Source organism: Symphalangus syndactylus, chromosome 19, assembly GCF_028878055.3.
Source record: "Symphalangus syndactylus isolate Jambi chromosome 19, NHGRI_mSymSyn1-v2.1_pri, whole genome shotgun sequence".
Classification (NCBI taxonomy): domain Eukaryota; kingdom Metazoa; phylum Chordata; class Mammalia; order Primates; family Hylobatidae; genus Symphalangus; species Symphalangus syndactylus.
This window is the reverse complement of record NC_072434.2, coordinates 29,552,291-29,567,677: the sequence shown is the minus strand read 5'-3', so window position 1 is coordinate 29,567,677 and position 15,387 is coordinate 29,552,291. Positions and strand designations below refer to the sequence as shown.

General features: G+C 35.5%; 1 protein-coding gene across 2 annotated transcripts in view; it reads left to right on the top strand.

Moving 5' to 3' along the window:
• Positions 1-15,387, top strand: part of CDC73 (cell division cycle 73) — a 131,348-nt gene that overhangs the window by 77,859 nt on the left and 38,102 nt on the right. Inside the window, exons 11-14 of one of the 2 annotated variants that reach the window (XM_063613733.1) lie at positions 4,329-4,386; positions 11,826-11,843; positions 12,781-12,816; positions 13,109-13,196. In XM_063613733.1, the coding sequence (XP_063469803.1) occupies positions 4,329-4,386; positions 11,826-11,843; positions 12,781-12,816; positions 13,109-13,196 (200 nt within the window). The remainder of the gene's footprint in view (positions 1-4,328; positions 4,387-11,825; positions 11,844-12,780; positions 12,817-13,108; positions 13,197-15,387) is intronic. The other variant, XM_055235011.2, reaches the window with a different exon arrangement.

Sequence of the window (15,387 nt, the reverse complement as noted above, 5' to 3'; positions counted from 1 at the left end):
AGGAGTTTGAGACCAGCCTGGCCAACATGGTGAAACCCTGTTTCTACTAAAAATACAAACATTAGCCAGACATTGATGGTGCGCACCTGTAGTCCCAGCTACTTGAGTGGCTGAAGCAGGAGAATTTCTTGAGCTTGGGAGGCAGAGGTTGCAGTGAGCCGAGATGGCACCACTGCACTCCAACCTGGGGGACAGAGCAAGACTCCATCTCAAAAAAAAAAAAAAAAAAAAGAGATTCACACACATATTTAAACATTCTAATCTTTGGGAATTCTAATTATCCAGATTTCATAGGAATAAGTTACTTTTTAAAATAAAGGTAAAAGCATTCAAGGGTATGACTAATATTTAAATAATTTTTAAAACGTATGTGACTTTTGCCCTTATTAATACAACAGAAAAGTAGATCGGAAACTCCTGGAGTCTGCACATATGTTCTATATATGTTTTCTTCATAAAAACTTTCAGGCCAAGCGTGGTGGTACACACCTGTAACCCTAGCACTTTGGGAGCCTTGAGCTCAGGAGTTTGATACCAGCCTGGGCAACATGGCGAAACCGTGTCCCCACCAAAAAAAACAACAACAACAAAAAAAACAAAAACTAGCCTGGCATGGTGGTGCGTACCTGGAGGCTGAGGTGGGAAAATTGCTTAAACCCCAGAGGTCAAGGCTGCAGTGAGCCAAGATTGCACCACTGCACTCCAGCCTGGGTGAGTGAGATCCTGTTTTTTTAAAAAAAAGTTTTCAGTATTTCACTGTTTCAGGTAACATTTTAAAATTAAATATAATATATATAGCGTATTCTTTTTCACTTGCAACAAAAATTTTTTTCTGATGGTATTATATATTACGATATTTATTCCACTAGTTTAAGCAGCACATACTGGTACTTTGCAAATATCAGAAGATTTTAGATGATCTCATTTGCTATAATAATGAAAGCAAGGATTGCTTGTAAACAGCATACTTGGTTTTGTATTTTTATTCTTCGAAAATGTGGTTTTCTCACTGTTTTTCCCTTCTGTGTTAATTCAGTTATTACTTTTCTAGAATGCCTCAAGTCTTGGTGAAATTATAATGCTTCTGACTTTTCAAGAGAAAGCAGGTTTTCCTCTCCAGTTAGCACAACTTGTCAGCTCTTTTGTTTTTGTGCCGATACCTTTCTTTTCCCAGCTGGGTAGTGTTTTTTCTTCCAATCCAAATCTTTAAAAATATAGAATTGTCAGTCTGTTCCATATTCCAGATTATTTTTTCTGTTTCTTAATGCTTTCCGTGTGTGTGTGTGTGTGTGTGTGTGTGTGTGTGTGTGCGAGCGCATGCGTATAGCCTTTGAAAAATGACTTCACCTTTGTCTCTTCATCTTCAGGGTGGAGGGTGGTGGGGTTGATTTCTGCAATCCCTTATGCAGTGACTACTCCACCTTTACTTAAAAATAATGGAAATCAGAGTAGAATGTGCTTTTAGCCTCTTGGGTGGTGTTGGCTGGGGGGTCCTAGAAACGGCTATAAATTCATGGCGTGATTTGCAAAGAACTTCCCAGTTTTCTTCCAAGAAGGTCATATTCTACTGTTTTGTCATTAGTCTGTTGTTGTGTCACAGCTGTATAACTGTGTGTGTATTGGCGGGGGGGGGTGTGTATACCAACTCAAAATTAAAGTTATACTATACCGACCTCGACAACTGAAATTTTCAGTAAGTCTTGAGAAGACAAAATTAGGTAACATTTTTTTTTCTATTGCAACTGACAGGACTTTGATTCAACTGAGGCAAACGAAAGTGTGTGCGGGGTTTGTAGAGTGCTGAGATGGGAGATTTGACTCATATAATCAAGAATGGTTAAGGGTAAAGTAGGTCTTGCAGGCCACTAGAAATAGATAGTAGGTATTATAAAGGGTATTATATTCTACCTCTTTTCTTGCGTTATAGCTTAATTCTCTCTTTCTGCCAATACATTTTCTCCATGAGTCAAGGGTCATCATCATCAGTGATTTTGGGCTTATTTCCTTATAGCTAGTGTTTTTAACAGCTAGCTCTAGTCTATAAAAAATAATCCCAGAGAAGGACTTTTGATTGATGTAGTCTAGGATATAAACCTTTCCTAGTGACCAGGGGATAGAACTTATTGCCAAAAGGGAGTGATTGGGTCATCAAGCAAGGATTATTACTAGGAAAACAGAAAATATCCATTATTGGTATTTAAAAGGATCAAGTTTTGAGCTTATTCAAAAGTAGACAAAAATTCCTAAGGGTTACAGTTTATAGTGGAAAAGGTTTTTTTCCCCCATATTATTTACATATGCTTATACCTTTTGCCTGACCCATGTTGTAAAATTCGTACTCTTTGTTATATAGTACAGGTGTACAGCTAATTCAGTAGTTAGTTGGATCACTTTGGGTTTGTGTAGTTATCTTTATATGCACATAATTTTTATTCTGGTGATTTTGAACTTAGGCTACTCTATTCCAAAAAAAAAAGAAGGGCTTTGATTTGAATCTAACCAGACTCATGGTTAAATGTGGACAGAAGATGTCTGCATATATGCGTGCTCATTGTTTTTCTGTCTCATTTTCTGTTTTTCCTCTTAAATCACATCCCCACGAGTCAGTATTTACATACTAGAATAGGTAAGTAATATGATTAGTTTACTCTTATTATATAATGTCTAGTTGATTCTTTATATAGGGGCTAATGTTCCTTTTAATGGATTCCTATTTAATGATTATGCCCTGGCTTCTGATTTTTTAAAAATCTAGGTGCAGTTCAGTTCAACTAGCTGCAGTGCCCAGAGCCTACTATGCTCCAGGTACTGGAATTACAAAAAAGAATAAAAACAGTTATGTCCCCTAACATGAACTTAGAGACAAATATAATCAGAAGGTTCCCCCACATCATAATGATGTTAAATATTTGATATACTCTCCACCTTAATTATGACTCACTGTTTTTTTTTTTACATTTAAAGGTTTACATGAATGTTAGATAATTGGAGGAAAACCATATCATAAGTATGCTTGATAAATTTTTACGAACAATACATCTATGAAACCAGCACCCAGAATGACTCAGTAGTAAATACACCAATATATTAATAATTAAATGCGCAATAGTGAGAATATTGGAAAAAGGATATTTTGCTGTCCTCAGGTGTCTTTTTTTTTTTTTTTTTTCTTCTTGGAGTTTTTGCTACCTACCTGCTCCTGCGGCTGTTGTTTCTTGTAATAAAGAATGGTTTCTGTGATGTTCTAACTGAATGCTAGGAATACCACTGTATTGAAGTGAAAGTCTTTTTTCTCTTGTACTCATTTTTATAGTCATTTTTTTTTAAAAAATACTATGGGATAGCCTGCTATTTCAAACAGTTTTACCACGTTTACCATCTCAAATTTTGAAGAGAATGTAATGTAATTATAATTAGTATTTAGCAGTATTTCTTTGGAAATGTTTTTTGTGATGCTAATATTGATTTTAATTTTTATGTATTTATGTACCTCCCCTGATATTTGTCAAATTTCCTTCTGTTATGTACAACTAGTGTGAAGTCTTTATGAATTCATAGTTATGAAATTTACACTTGCAACTTTCTATAAAGAAAAATATATTATGAAATATCACTGTGAATATGATTGAAACTATTGCACTAAAAACAGACATTTTAAGAATCTTAAGCATTTCAGAGGCATCTATCCTTGAGTATATAATTGATGTACTTCAACACTTACCATATTTCCATGTACATCTTACATTTTCAGTAAGTATTGAGATTTGTTATTTAGTTTTTAAGATACTCTCATCTGCTCTTAATTCAAATGTAACATCTCTTCTTTATAAATGTGATTTTTCCTGAATATTTTAAAGGCATTTAATTATTTGAAATGTTTATTTTTTTAAATACATTCCAATATAACATATTTTAGGTTTTTCCAACAGGAGGGTATATATCATTTATTTATTTTGAGATTGTCTAGAGAAAAAAAGGTTGACTTGATTTTAGAACAGGCAGTGACATTTCTGAGAATATTAAAATTGTCAGCAGTTAAGCAAATCATTTAAAAATATTACATGCTTACAGTAACTACTCTGTAGTAACTAAGTTTATTTTATGCTAAAGATGTTTATTATCTCATGACTAATAGCATAAAAGATCAGGAGAGTTTTCATTTTTATTTTTTTCTTAAACTGTAGGTCATAACATGTTCAGTGGAGTAACCAATTGAGTGAGAAAAACAGAACAAGAGATAGAGAGATATGAGATTTCTTTGCAATAATTAAAGTGTTTATTATGTAAAGAAACTTTGATCTTATACATCAATTCTTATTCTTTTACAGGAGGGTGCATCTGCCCGGAAGACTCAGACTCCTGCAGCCCAGCCAGTACCAAGACCAGGTAAAAATATAGAACTTTGCTTTTTGTTTTCTTTCAAAAGATCGTAACAGTGCAAGTTTTTTAGTATGTGTATAATGCTTTGAACAAATTTAAATTTTACTTAAAATACATTGCAAAGTCATGTTTCTTTGAAGACTGTTGATACTGTTTAAGCAGATCTCAAAACTGATAATATACATAAAATGCTTGCTAAACTTCAGTCAGCGTCATTAATAAATCTTCATGTTTTTAGCAGAAAGACATAAAGAAATAAAGTGAAAGCATAGTAAATTATTTATTTTCCTATAGTGTATTAAGCAGCTGAACTGGATTTTGTTTTTTTTATATATATATATACATTTTTTTTGAGACAGAGTCTTGCTCTGTCGCCCAGGCTGTAGTACAGTGACGCCATCTCGGCTCACTGCAAGCTCTGCCTCCTGGGTTCATGCCATTCTCCTGCCTCAGCCTCCCATGTAGCTGGGACTACAGGCGCCCACCACCTCACCCGGCTAATTTTTTGTATTTTTAGTAGAGATGGGGTTTCACCGTGTTAGTCAGAATGGTCTCGATCTCCTGATGTCATATTCCACCTGCCTCGGCCTCCCAAAGTGCTGAGATTACAGGCTTGAGCCACCGTGCCCAGCTGGTATTCTTTACTGAAGTAATGTTTTCCCCAGTTTGATTCAAAGGTCATTGATAAAATAGGTTATAAAACACTGTTTTTCAATAATGAATTTATACTATGGAACATTTACTTGAATAAATAGATATAGTGAAGTGTTAAAGAAAATTTTTAAGAAAATGTTTTCATTTTGGTTAAGATTTTAGAAACATGTTTTAAAACATTTTTAAATGTTTAAAAGCTATTTATGTATATCCATCCTTTCATCAGTTCTGTCATAGTTCTGTGGTAGTATGTACAGATGTGAATTTTTTTCCTGCAGCAGCACAGAATTATAATTTTGATAGAATCATATTCAGCTTTGATGCTTAGAACTTGAGATATCTGTGTTGAACACCTAAAATTCTGTATCATTTTTTAAAAATGTATTAAGCAAAGGTGGTATTGAAGTTATTTTAGAAAAATTCTTCCCCCTATTCCTAGTACCTAAAAAGACTGATCTTTATAGATCATTTAGATACCAACCCTATATTTATTTTTGGTCTTTCGGGTTTGTTTTTGGTGTTTGGTGTTTGTTTTATTTTTACATTTATTTAGCATAATTTCAGTGCTAGGCTATACCACCTGTCTCCCCCTCCCCACCCTTTTTTTTTAAACTCATCAGTGCCGTTGAAAGTGAGTATGAAGAAAGAAAATAAAGGATTGGAAAGGCACAGGCAAGAAGTTAACTGAATCTTCTGCATAAATTTCACAGTATCAGTAGTGCAGATTTGGATATCCTCCTATTCATAGTATGTACACAGGCTAATTCTAAAATTATGTAGATTATGAATATTAAATATTTTCTGGAGGCACATCAAAAGTATGGTACATGGGGCTTATATTGGGATGTTTTTGCAGTGTGATTTCCCTATGTCCTGTATTCATACTCCTCTTAGATGTGGCTAGTATTTCCTTTTTTTGTTTTTGTTTCTTGTTTGACAGTAGGTTTGTTTGAAATTTTTGTCATTGCTGTTTTTAAGTAGGTATGGAGAAGAGGAGTGCTCTGTCAGCCTTGTTAGACTAGATTGGATGTAATTGATTAAGATGACATGACTAATTTTCAGTAGAGATATCAAACCAGAATCCATCGTGAGAGTATAAGAAGAACAATTAAATTCAACAAATATTATTTGAATTTCTATATAATAGGCTCTTGTCCAGAAACTAAGAGAAGCTAAAGGAGCTTTTTACAGGAAGGAAGAAAAAAGTGAAGGAAATAGGGATGAACAGATGAAGTTGGGCCCAAAGAATACTGAACATGAAGTATAGGAATATTGTGGAGGCAGTTGAATCACAGATAAGAGAATCGTTTGTTTTTCTTTGTAAGGTAGGGATGGGAGGTTATGGTATGTCAGAAATGGTATTATATAAAAGGTGGAAAGCCACCACCTGAGGATTTTAACTTAGAATCTGTGATGTAAAATTTTTTCTGTTTCACATTTTCATAAAATAAGTTAGTATATAAGGAAAGGGCTGGGAGAGGCACTGATACCTAAACAAACCATTTTGTTCAGATGTGTCTTGTGACAAAATTAAAGGGACTGGATTTTACTAGCCAGGTATGTGGCTAGGGGAAGATCATATGTGTAAAGTAAGGGGTTCTAAGTCTTTTCACCTCTTAATGTTCTAGCTTTTTAGCTAAAGTGCCCTGGGGATTAAACCAGTGGAAATTACTCTGAACGAATGTCTCGTCATACCTCAGATATTCTAATGCTCATCCATGTGAACTTTCTGCCTTCTACTTCCACTTAACTGCTTCACACCCATACATCCACATTTCCTACCCACCATTCTAAAATAATTAAGGTTTTCTCTCTCATTCAGCAATAAGACTTGATTGGAATGGATAGTAGTAGTTTGAAGGCTTTATTTGTCCTAATTAGTGTATTTTTATTTTGCTGCCAAAATGTTAAATGCATCTGCTTATGGGGGTGCAGCCCAGTTTTGAAGGGATATTGTTTAATATCTGACATGTACACTAGTATTATTTCTTTAAAATCTGAAAAATGTGAATGCCCATAATATATATGGCCAGTGTAAGAAGGGGGATTATAGAAATATAACTGTTATTTGTTGGGTAGAGTTTGGATAATTTGGAAATGAGAGACTGTCCCACCTATTCTCTTTCTGAGTGAGATACCTCAAGGGTGGAGTTCTGTTTTTGAGCATTTACAAATTTTTATATCTCATTTCATCAAATATTTATTTAGTGCTGTTGTGCCAGGCAAGTCTCTGGGTAAATTTAATGTTTTAAAGTGTTTACAGTTAAACACTTTAAACCTCTAAAGCTCTAAAAATTTCCAACCTCTCAGAATTCATTTATGGAATATAACTAACAAGAGGCACATGTTTTCCAGTGGATTCATAAATACAGGCATTTGAAAGTATTGGGGGAACCAGCCCCCAATATTTCAATGTAGGTTCTTTTTATTTTCCATAAGCGTCAGCCTGTCTGAGAAATAAAGAGAAAGAGTACAAAGAGAGGAATTTTACAGCTGGACCTGCAGGGGTAACATCACATATTGGTAGGTCTGTGATGTCCCCTGAGCTGCAAAACCAGCAAGTTTTTATTAGGGATTTTAAAAGGGGAGGGGTTTTTATTAGGGATTTTAAAAGGGGTATACGAACAGGGAGTAGGTCACAAAGATCACATGCTTCAAAGGGCAATAAAGATCACAAGGCAAAGGCAAAATTAGAATTACTGATGAAGGTCTATGTCCCACTGTGCACGTATTGTCTTGATAAACATCTTAACAGAAAACAGGGTTCGAGAGCAGAGAACCCATCTGACCAAAATTTACCAGGCTGGAATTTCCCAATCCTAGTAACCTTGAGGGCACTGCAGGAGACCAGGGCATATTTCAGTCCTTATCTCAACCACATAAGACAGACACTCCCAGAGCAGCCCTTTATAGACCTGCCCTGACGAATGCATTCCTTCCCCAGGGTATTCCTTGCTGGGAAAATAATTCAGCGATATCTCTCTTACTTGCATGCCCGTTCATAGGCTGTCTGCAAGAAGAAAAATATGGCTCCATTCTGCCCGACCCCACAGGCAGTCAGACCTTATGGTTATCTTCCCTTGTTCCCTGAAAATTGTTGTTACTCTGTTCTTTTTCAAGGTGCACTGATTTCATATTGTTCAAACACACGTTTTACAATCAATTTGTACAATAGTGGTCCTGTACATACATTCTCAGCTTACGAAGATAATAGGATTAAGAGATTAAAGACAGGCATAAGAAATTATAAGAGTATTATTAGGGAAGGAGCACTTGTCCTCTTATCCCATAGTTTTAAATCTATGTGCTGATGATTTTCAAATTTGTTATCTCCAGTTCAAACCTCTGGTATCTTATATTAACTGTCTGTGTAACATTTGGATTTGCCATAGGCATTTTAAAACTAATTAAGATAAATTTTTCCCTGCTATTTTCCTCAAGGTCTGTTACTCTATAGTCTTCTGCTTTTTCATAGAGTGACTCCACAATCAACTTTGTTTCTTAAATCAAAAACTTGGAAGTTATTCTTTATTCATCACATTTCCTTACTCCTTTTCTGTTGGTGGGTTCTGTCAGATGTGCCTTTTCTGTATTCCAAATTTATGTATTTTTCTTCATCTCCACTACCACAACTCAAGTAGAAACCATCATTATCTCTAGACCAGTGGGTCTCAGTGTGGTCAGTTGCCTGGTGTCAACCTTTTTATTTCTGGTGGCACCTTTTTATTTCTGGTGCCAACAAAATAGATATAGAAATTGAGGGTAAAATAGTGTCATAGCATCTGAGTACATAATCATCTTTCTAGAAATTCATTGATATTATATTTTATTTAGTTGGCTTTGAATTGGAATTTAAAACAAAAACTCAACCACACATAGTTTGAGTAGCACCATTGTTGACTGTTGTAATAGTCCTGAGCTTTCTGCCTTCACACTTGTACTCTTTTCGATCCTTTGTCCAAATCCATTGTTTTTTTTTCTTCCAGACTTGTGACATGAAAATAAAATCTTGTCACTTTCTGGCTTAATAGTTATAGGACTTTCCATTGGCACTTAAATATGATCTTAATATTGCTTAAAAAGCCCTACATGAATTGGTCTCTGCATATATTTGTAACCTCATCTCCTGCCATTCTTCCTTTCTTCCCTGTGGACTACACATTTGCTTTGTTCAGTTCCGTAAGGGCAGCAGTTTCTTCCTGCCTATGGTATTTGCCCGCATTCCTACCTCTTATCTAGACTGTTCGCCTACTTGTTCTTGGGAAGTTGGCTTGTTTTCATCTTTCAAATTTCAGCTTAAATGCCACTTTCTGTGAGAAGCTTTTTGCATTATATCTAAAGGACACTTTTCTGCCAGTATGCATTCATTTTGTTCCTTTAGTATGTGTTCCAATTAGATTATGTGGTTGCATTTTTGTTTATGTTCTGGGCTCCCGTACTCTGCTGAAAGCTCTTTGAGGGCAGGAATTACTTCTGTTTTATTTGCAATTTAATAATAACTTAGCAGCGATGCTTGTACATAGGCTCCGAATAAATGTTTCTTAAGAATCTAATTTATTTGAAATCAAACAAAACAACAGTAATTTTTCTTATGGTTTATTCTCAGCTTGTAAATTGGCAATTAGCACACTTACTTGAGTAGTGGTAGTAGTAGAAGTGGCAGCAGTTAGCATCTACTGTAGTTGCAGGATTCAGTAAATGGTAAGTATGTGCTAACACCTAATTGAGGACTTTAGCATGCATTATTATTTTTTAAATTCTCACAGCAGTATCAAGATATAGAAACTATTATCTCTTTTATGATTGAGGAAACTGAGGCCGAGCAAAGTTAATCAACTTGCCTAGACAGTGTCAAAATAAGGATATGAACTAAAATAATCTGAGTATAGACCTTTCCTGTTGATCACTCTGTCATACAAACTCCTTATGTTTCTCTCCCCCTCCCCCTTTAAGATCAAGCTTCTCATTGACATGTTCATCACAGTGTCTCAGCCTGGGTCCTTACATACTAGGGAACTTGTTTATATTCTTTCGCAGTTATTTTTTTTAACCAAACCTCTAAACTTTATTTTTAACATTTGTGAGTTTTTTTATTTTGCCTTTTACTTATATTGGGTCTTCTCAGCCTTGAGTTCAGTAAATGTTTGCCTAAATTCCTGAGGGCATTTGTGGATTTCCTTACCAAATCCAACAGTACTTCAGTCAGAGATTTCTCCCTTGCTCTCTCTTTCTTCTTCCCTCTCTTCCTCTCCCCGCTCTCTGCCTTCCTTCCATCTGTCCATCACAGATTTCTTTCTTGAAACCTCTGTTTTTTTGTAGTTCCCTTTAGTCATGATAACAACTCCTGTTTCCTGTTTATCCATCCTGTTATCCCTTTATCTCTCCAACAAATGCCAAATATTTACCGAGACTATATTATATTCCACATGACACTATGTAGCCAATCAGATTTATTCATGACCCTCCATTTCTCAAATTGATTTAAGAAAATTCTAGTATTTTTTTCTCTGCAAGAAGAAAGATGAGAAAACTGTAATAGTAAAGGCATATGTCTCAGTATGTGTTTGTGTATATAGTTATCTGCTTTCTGTGGCTGGGAAGGTCATACTGCTGAATCCTACAATAGTTTATCATGATGAGAGAGCTATACAAAGGATTACAAAGAATTAGTGAAAATGTAGCATTTTGCTGCTTTTTAAATAGAACATTTTCCAAAAGTGTGTGTGCTGTGTTATTCACTTTAAAGGTGGTATCCATTTTTAAGAACTGACATTGAATTAGAATTTTAAGTCTCCTAAATTTTTCTTTATTTTTGTCATTTAAAAAACAAAACTCGAGCACAGCTTGTAGCACATTGAGTTATTGTATGGTCAAATACTGAAAATAGAACTTGCAGCACTTTTTATCCTAAGATGTATTCATCTTGTGTTAGGTTATTATTACCATTATGTCAACAAATATTTCTAAGCATTAAAAGTTCATTGTATATAAACAAAATACAAACATATGGGCCAGGCTCAGTGGCTCACCCCTGTAATCCCACCACTTTGGGAGGCTGAGGTGGGAGAGTAGCTTGAGCTCAGGAGTTCGAGATCAACCCTGGGTGACATAGCAAGACCCTGTTTCTGTTAAAAAGAAAAAAGATAGGAAGATTTGTCTATTTATAACATGATCACAATCAATCATATGGTCATTTTCAGATAATATAGACCTTCACATATACATGACTGATTACCTGTAATGCTGTATTTCTCACCTAAAAAGAGACAAGAATTTTTAAAAGAAAGAAAAAAAAATAAAAGGAATCCTTTAGCCTTAGCTCTCAATAACTTCTTTCCTTTTCTTCCAAAATGGTTAAGCGTATTCGCACTTTGCACAGTAGTATTTGCTCTTATACTCTGTTTTCACAGTTATTACAGTGGTAATCAGCTTATTATGAAATTATTTTGGCCGGGCGCAGTGGCTCACACCTGTAACCCCAGCACTTTGGGAGGCCGAGGCGGGCGTTTCACGAGGTCAGGAGATCGAGACCATCCTGGCTAACACGGTGAAACCCCGTCTCTACTAAAAATACAAAAAATTAGCTGGGCGAGGTGGCAGGTGCCTGTAGTCCCAGCTACTTGGGAGGCTGAGGCAGGAGAATGGCGTGAACCCCGGGGGGCGGAGCCTGCAGTGAGCCAAGATATCGTGCCACTGCACTCCAGCCTGGGCGACAGCGAGACTCTGTCTCAAAAAAAAAAAAAAAAAAAGAAATTATTTATTCTTTGTCTCTCTCTTCTCTTTTTTCCTAGACCTGAACATCCATGAATGTAAGATACTCAGTGCCTGGCATTGTAATACAGTAGTCCCCACTTACTAGCAGGGCATACATTCCAAGACCCCCAGTGGATACCTGAAACCAGGGAGGGATAGTACCAAACCAGATTCGGTCAACCAGAACATGTTTCTCTTATGTCTCCCATAAATTTAGTGCCTTTTCCATCTTAACACTATCACTCACTGTGGCTGAAACTTTCGCAGTTTGAGGTACAAAGGCAAAAGTAGCACAAATTTCTTTTTCTTCACAGTTACATGGATGGTAGATTCAGTATTTTTATTGTAGATGTTAGCAACCTCGGGATGTGATTTTATTTTTTTTCTTTTCTTACTAAGTAGAGATTTTCACCTTTTCACCTAAGGGAAACAATGTGTTTACTTTGGTAGTGGCATATCCGAATTGTCAGCCTTATCACTCTTGCACTTTGGGGCCGTTCGTAAGTAAAACAACGGCTACTTGAAACAAGCACTGTGATAACAGTGAGGGAGATGACTACTGAGTGACTAAAGGGTGGGTAGTGTATAGAATGTGGATATGCTGGACAAAGAGAGCATTCACATCCTGGTTGGGGCAGTGAGATTTCATTATGCTCCTGAGAAAGATGTGCAGTTTCAATCTTGTGAATTATTTGTTTCTGAAATTTTCTATTTAATATTTTCAGACCACAGTGGACTGCAGTTAACTGAAACTGCAGAAAACAGAACTATGGATGTTGTATATTCACTTTCCTTTTGACTACAGATTGCTGAATAGTGCATTTTAATATTTTCATCAAACAGAGTGTTGAGAAGATAGTTGTAAAATACGTCTTCTGAATTACAGTTAGTCATATGTGAATACACATAATTTAAAAAATACCCCTTATTTGTAAGTTTGAAAATAAGAATATGGTTTTTATGACACAGAGTTGTGATTTTTTTTCTTCACAGTTTCTCAAGCAAGACCTCCCCCAAATCAGAAGAAAGGTGAGGTTGTGCATATGATTTTAAACTTAACTTTAAAAAGTAAATGATTGCAAAACCAGGCCTGATAATTTTCTTGTGCAGCTATATCACATGTTTGTGCTTGGTATCCATTCTGATTTGTCAGTGCTCAAGCCACACTGATTATTAAATATTTTTAAATATCCACTGGCTTAAAATATTTTTTAGATCAAAAGAGTTAAAGTTACAATTTATAATCTTTTAACTTTTAGTAGGGAAAGTAAGTGTAATTTCTAATAATATATTTTCTACCTGGAAAATTTTGTCTTTATAGGATCTCGAACACCCATTATCATAATTCCTGCAGCTACCACCTCTTTAATAACCATGCTTAATGCAAAAGACCTTCTGCAGGACCTGAAGTAAGTAATTTATTAAACTGTCTTGTTTGTAGGATATTGAGATATCATTGGAAAATAGTCGTTACTGAAACAGTATTACTATTTGGAGAAAAAATTTCGGTTTCTGTGCTATAGGCCTTACACATAGTATGAAGCATAATTTTTCAAAACAATACGTTCTTTTATATTTTGATCCTTTAAGGAAAGTTACAGAAACTTCTGGCTAAAGTCCTAATGAAAAAAGATACTATTGTATTAACTTTTAATATGAATTGTTTTCTTTTGATGATTTTCTCTGAGAGAGCTTGAGGAAGTTCTAAAGCAAATTCAGGTTCTCTCTGAATATTAGATGTTACACCCTAGTGGGGGTAAGTAGGCGGGTAGGTGAGGGCATAGTTATTTAACCTAGGTAGCAGTGAAAGTTAAAGAAGTGAAAATGAAACCTATAAATGATGATAAAATTTCCAAATGCTTAACTTTTCAAAATTTTTAATGTCTATTTTCCTTCCTCATTTCCTTATTAAAATGAATACAGTCACACTTGTACCCAGTTTGTTCTAATAAACATGCATCATGGTTATTGGGCACAAAATAAATCTCTTCCATCCCCAACCACTTTCAGATTTAAAATTTAAGTAGTTTACATATATTTTCCCACAGCGTTTCTTCTGTTAATGAATATGAGTAGGCATACCACTTTTAAATATTGTGACTATTTTTAAATCTGTATACTACTTCTTGGATTGGCTATAGTTTACAGAAGAAAGATGGCAATATAAAAATTGTTTTAAATAATCTTCAATGATATATACATTAACAAGGTTTAAAATGAGCCATGTTTAAGTGATTTTCAGAATGCTATCAAGTTTTTTAGACGCAATGTTGCAGTTTTTCCTCAGTAGATTTTTTTTTTTGTCATACTCATTGTTAAAATGGGTGAATATTTTATATATTCAGCTAAATACCATTGACTGATGTGGGATTTTAAGATAGTCCCTTCTATCAGAATGCGTTTTATGAAATAGGGGATAGAAAATGGAGGAATTCAAAAATTGTAATACATACGGTTTCAGAGGATAAGAGAGATGTTGTGATCACTAGTTGGAGAGAAGGTGGTTAACTGTATTCTGCTTTAATATTTTAGTAGTGTTTGTTACATTCTCATGGTACTTATTATTAAACAGAAGCTGTCAAATTGTCCTATTGTGTTACATACATGATTATTTAATTTTGGTATTTGTTACGAATTTGGACTGTTGCCCACTAATCTTAATATGATTTTATTTGAAGTGGTACTGGCATAAAGTTATGTCCTTCCAGAGTGATTTTGTGATTGCTTTGCCAGGTGCTTCAAGAATATCTCAAGCCTTGAGTTGATTTTTGTGTTAAGTTCTTAACATAAGGATTTCTAGTCCATCTGGGTAGTATAAATTCAAATTTGAATCAGACCTGAGTGACATTGGAACCTGGCTAACAAATTATCCAGGGGCCCCTTTTCTTCCCCTACTCCAGAGGTAGAGCAAGATGGATATGCTTCCCTGACATTTGATTGGAAACAGTTTTTCCCTCTAGTTTAAACTTTCATTGATCATGTGACTCTTCTGTGGTTCTAGTTCCAGTTCCTCTGTGTCCTTTCCCTATGTAGTTGGTAAAAGTCAATTCTCAGTACTGCCTACACTTTCCTCGTGGGCAACACCAGTGCACTTTATTGGTCGTCAGCATTTTCTTCATTTGTAGCCCTTGACTATTTTCTTTCTAGCTCAGCATTTCAGTTATATGTTACATTGTATTTAGCATTTCCAGGTGTTTATGTATAAAGTTCCAGTTCCAATAATGCAGTATACTACATAGTATAACCCATTTTATTAGGAAGTTATTAGTCTGCCAAATGTAACAAATTTCTTAATTCATGTTTCATAATTGTTTGAGTTGTACCTGAGGGGAATTAAAAATGCAGATTATTGGCTGGGCACGGTGGCTCACGCCTGTAATCACAGCACTTTGGGAGGCCAAGGTGGGCGGATCACGAGGTCAGGAGATGGAGACCATCCTGGCTAACACAGTGAAACCCTGTCTCTACTAAAAATATAAAAAAAATTAGCTGGGCATGGTGGCGGGTGCCTGTAGTCCCAGCTACATGGGAGGCTGAGGCAGGAGAATGGCGTGAACCTGGGAGGTGGAGCCTGCAGTGAGCTGAGATGGCGCCACTGCA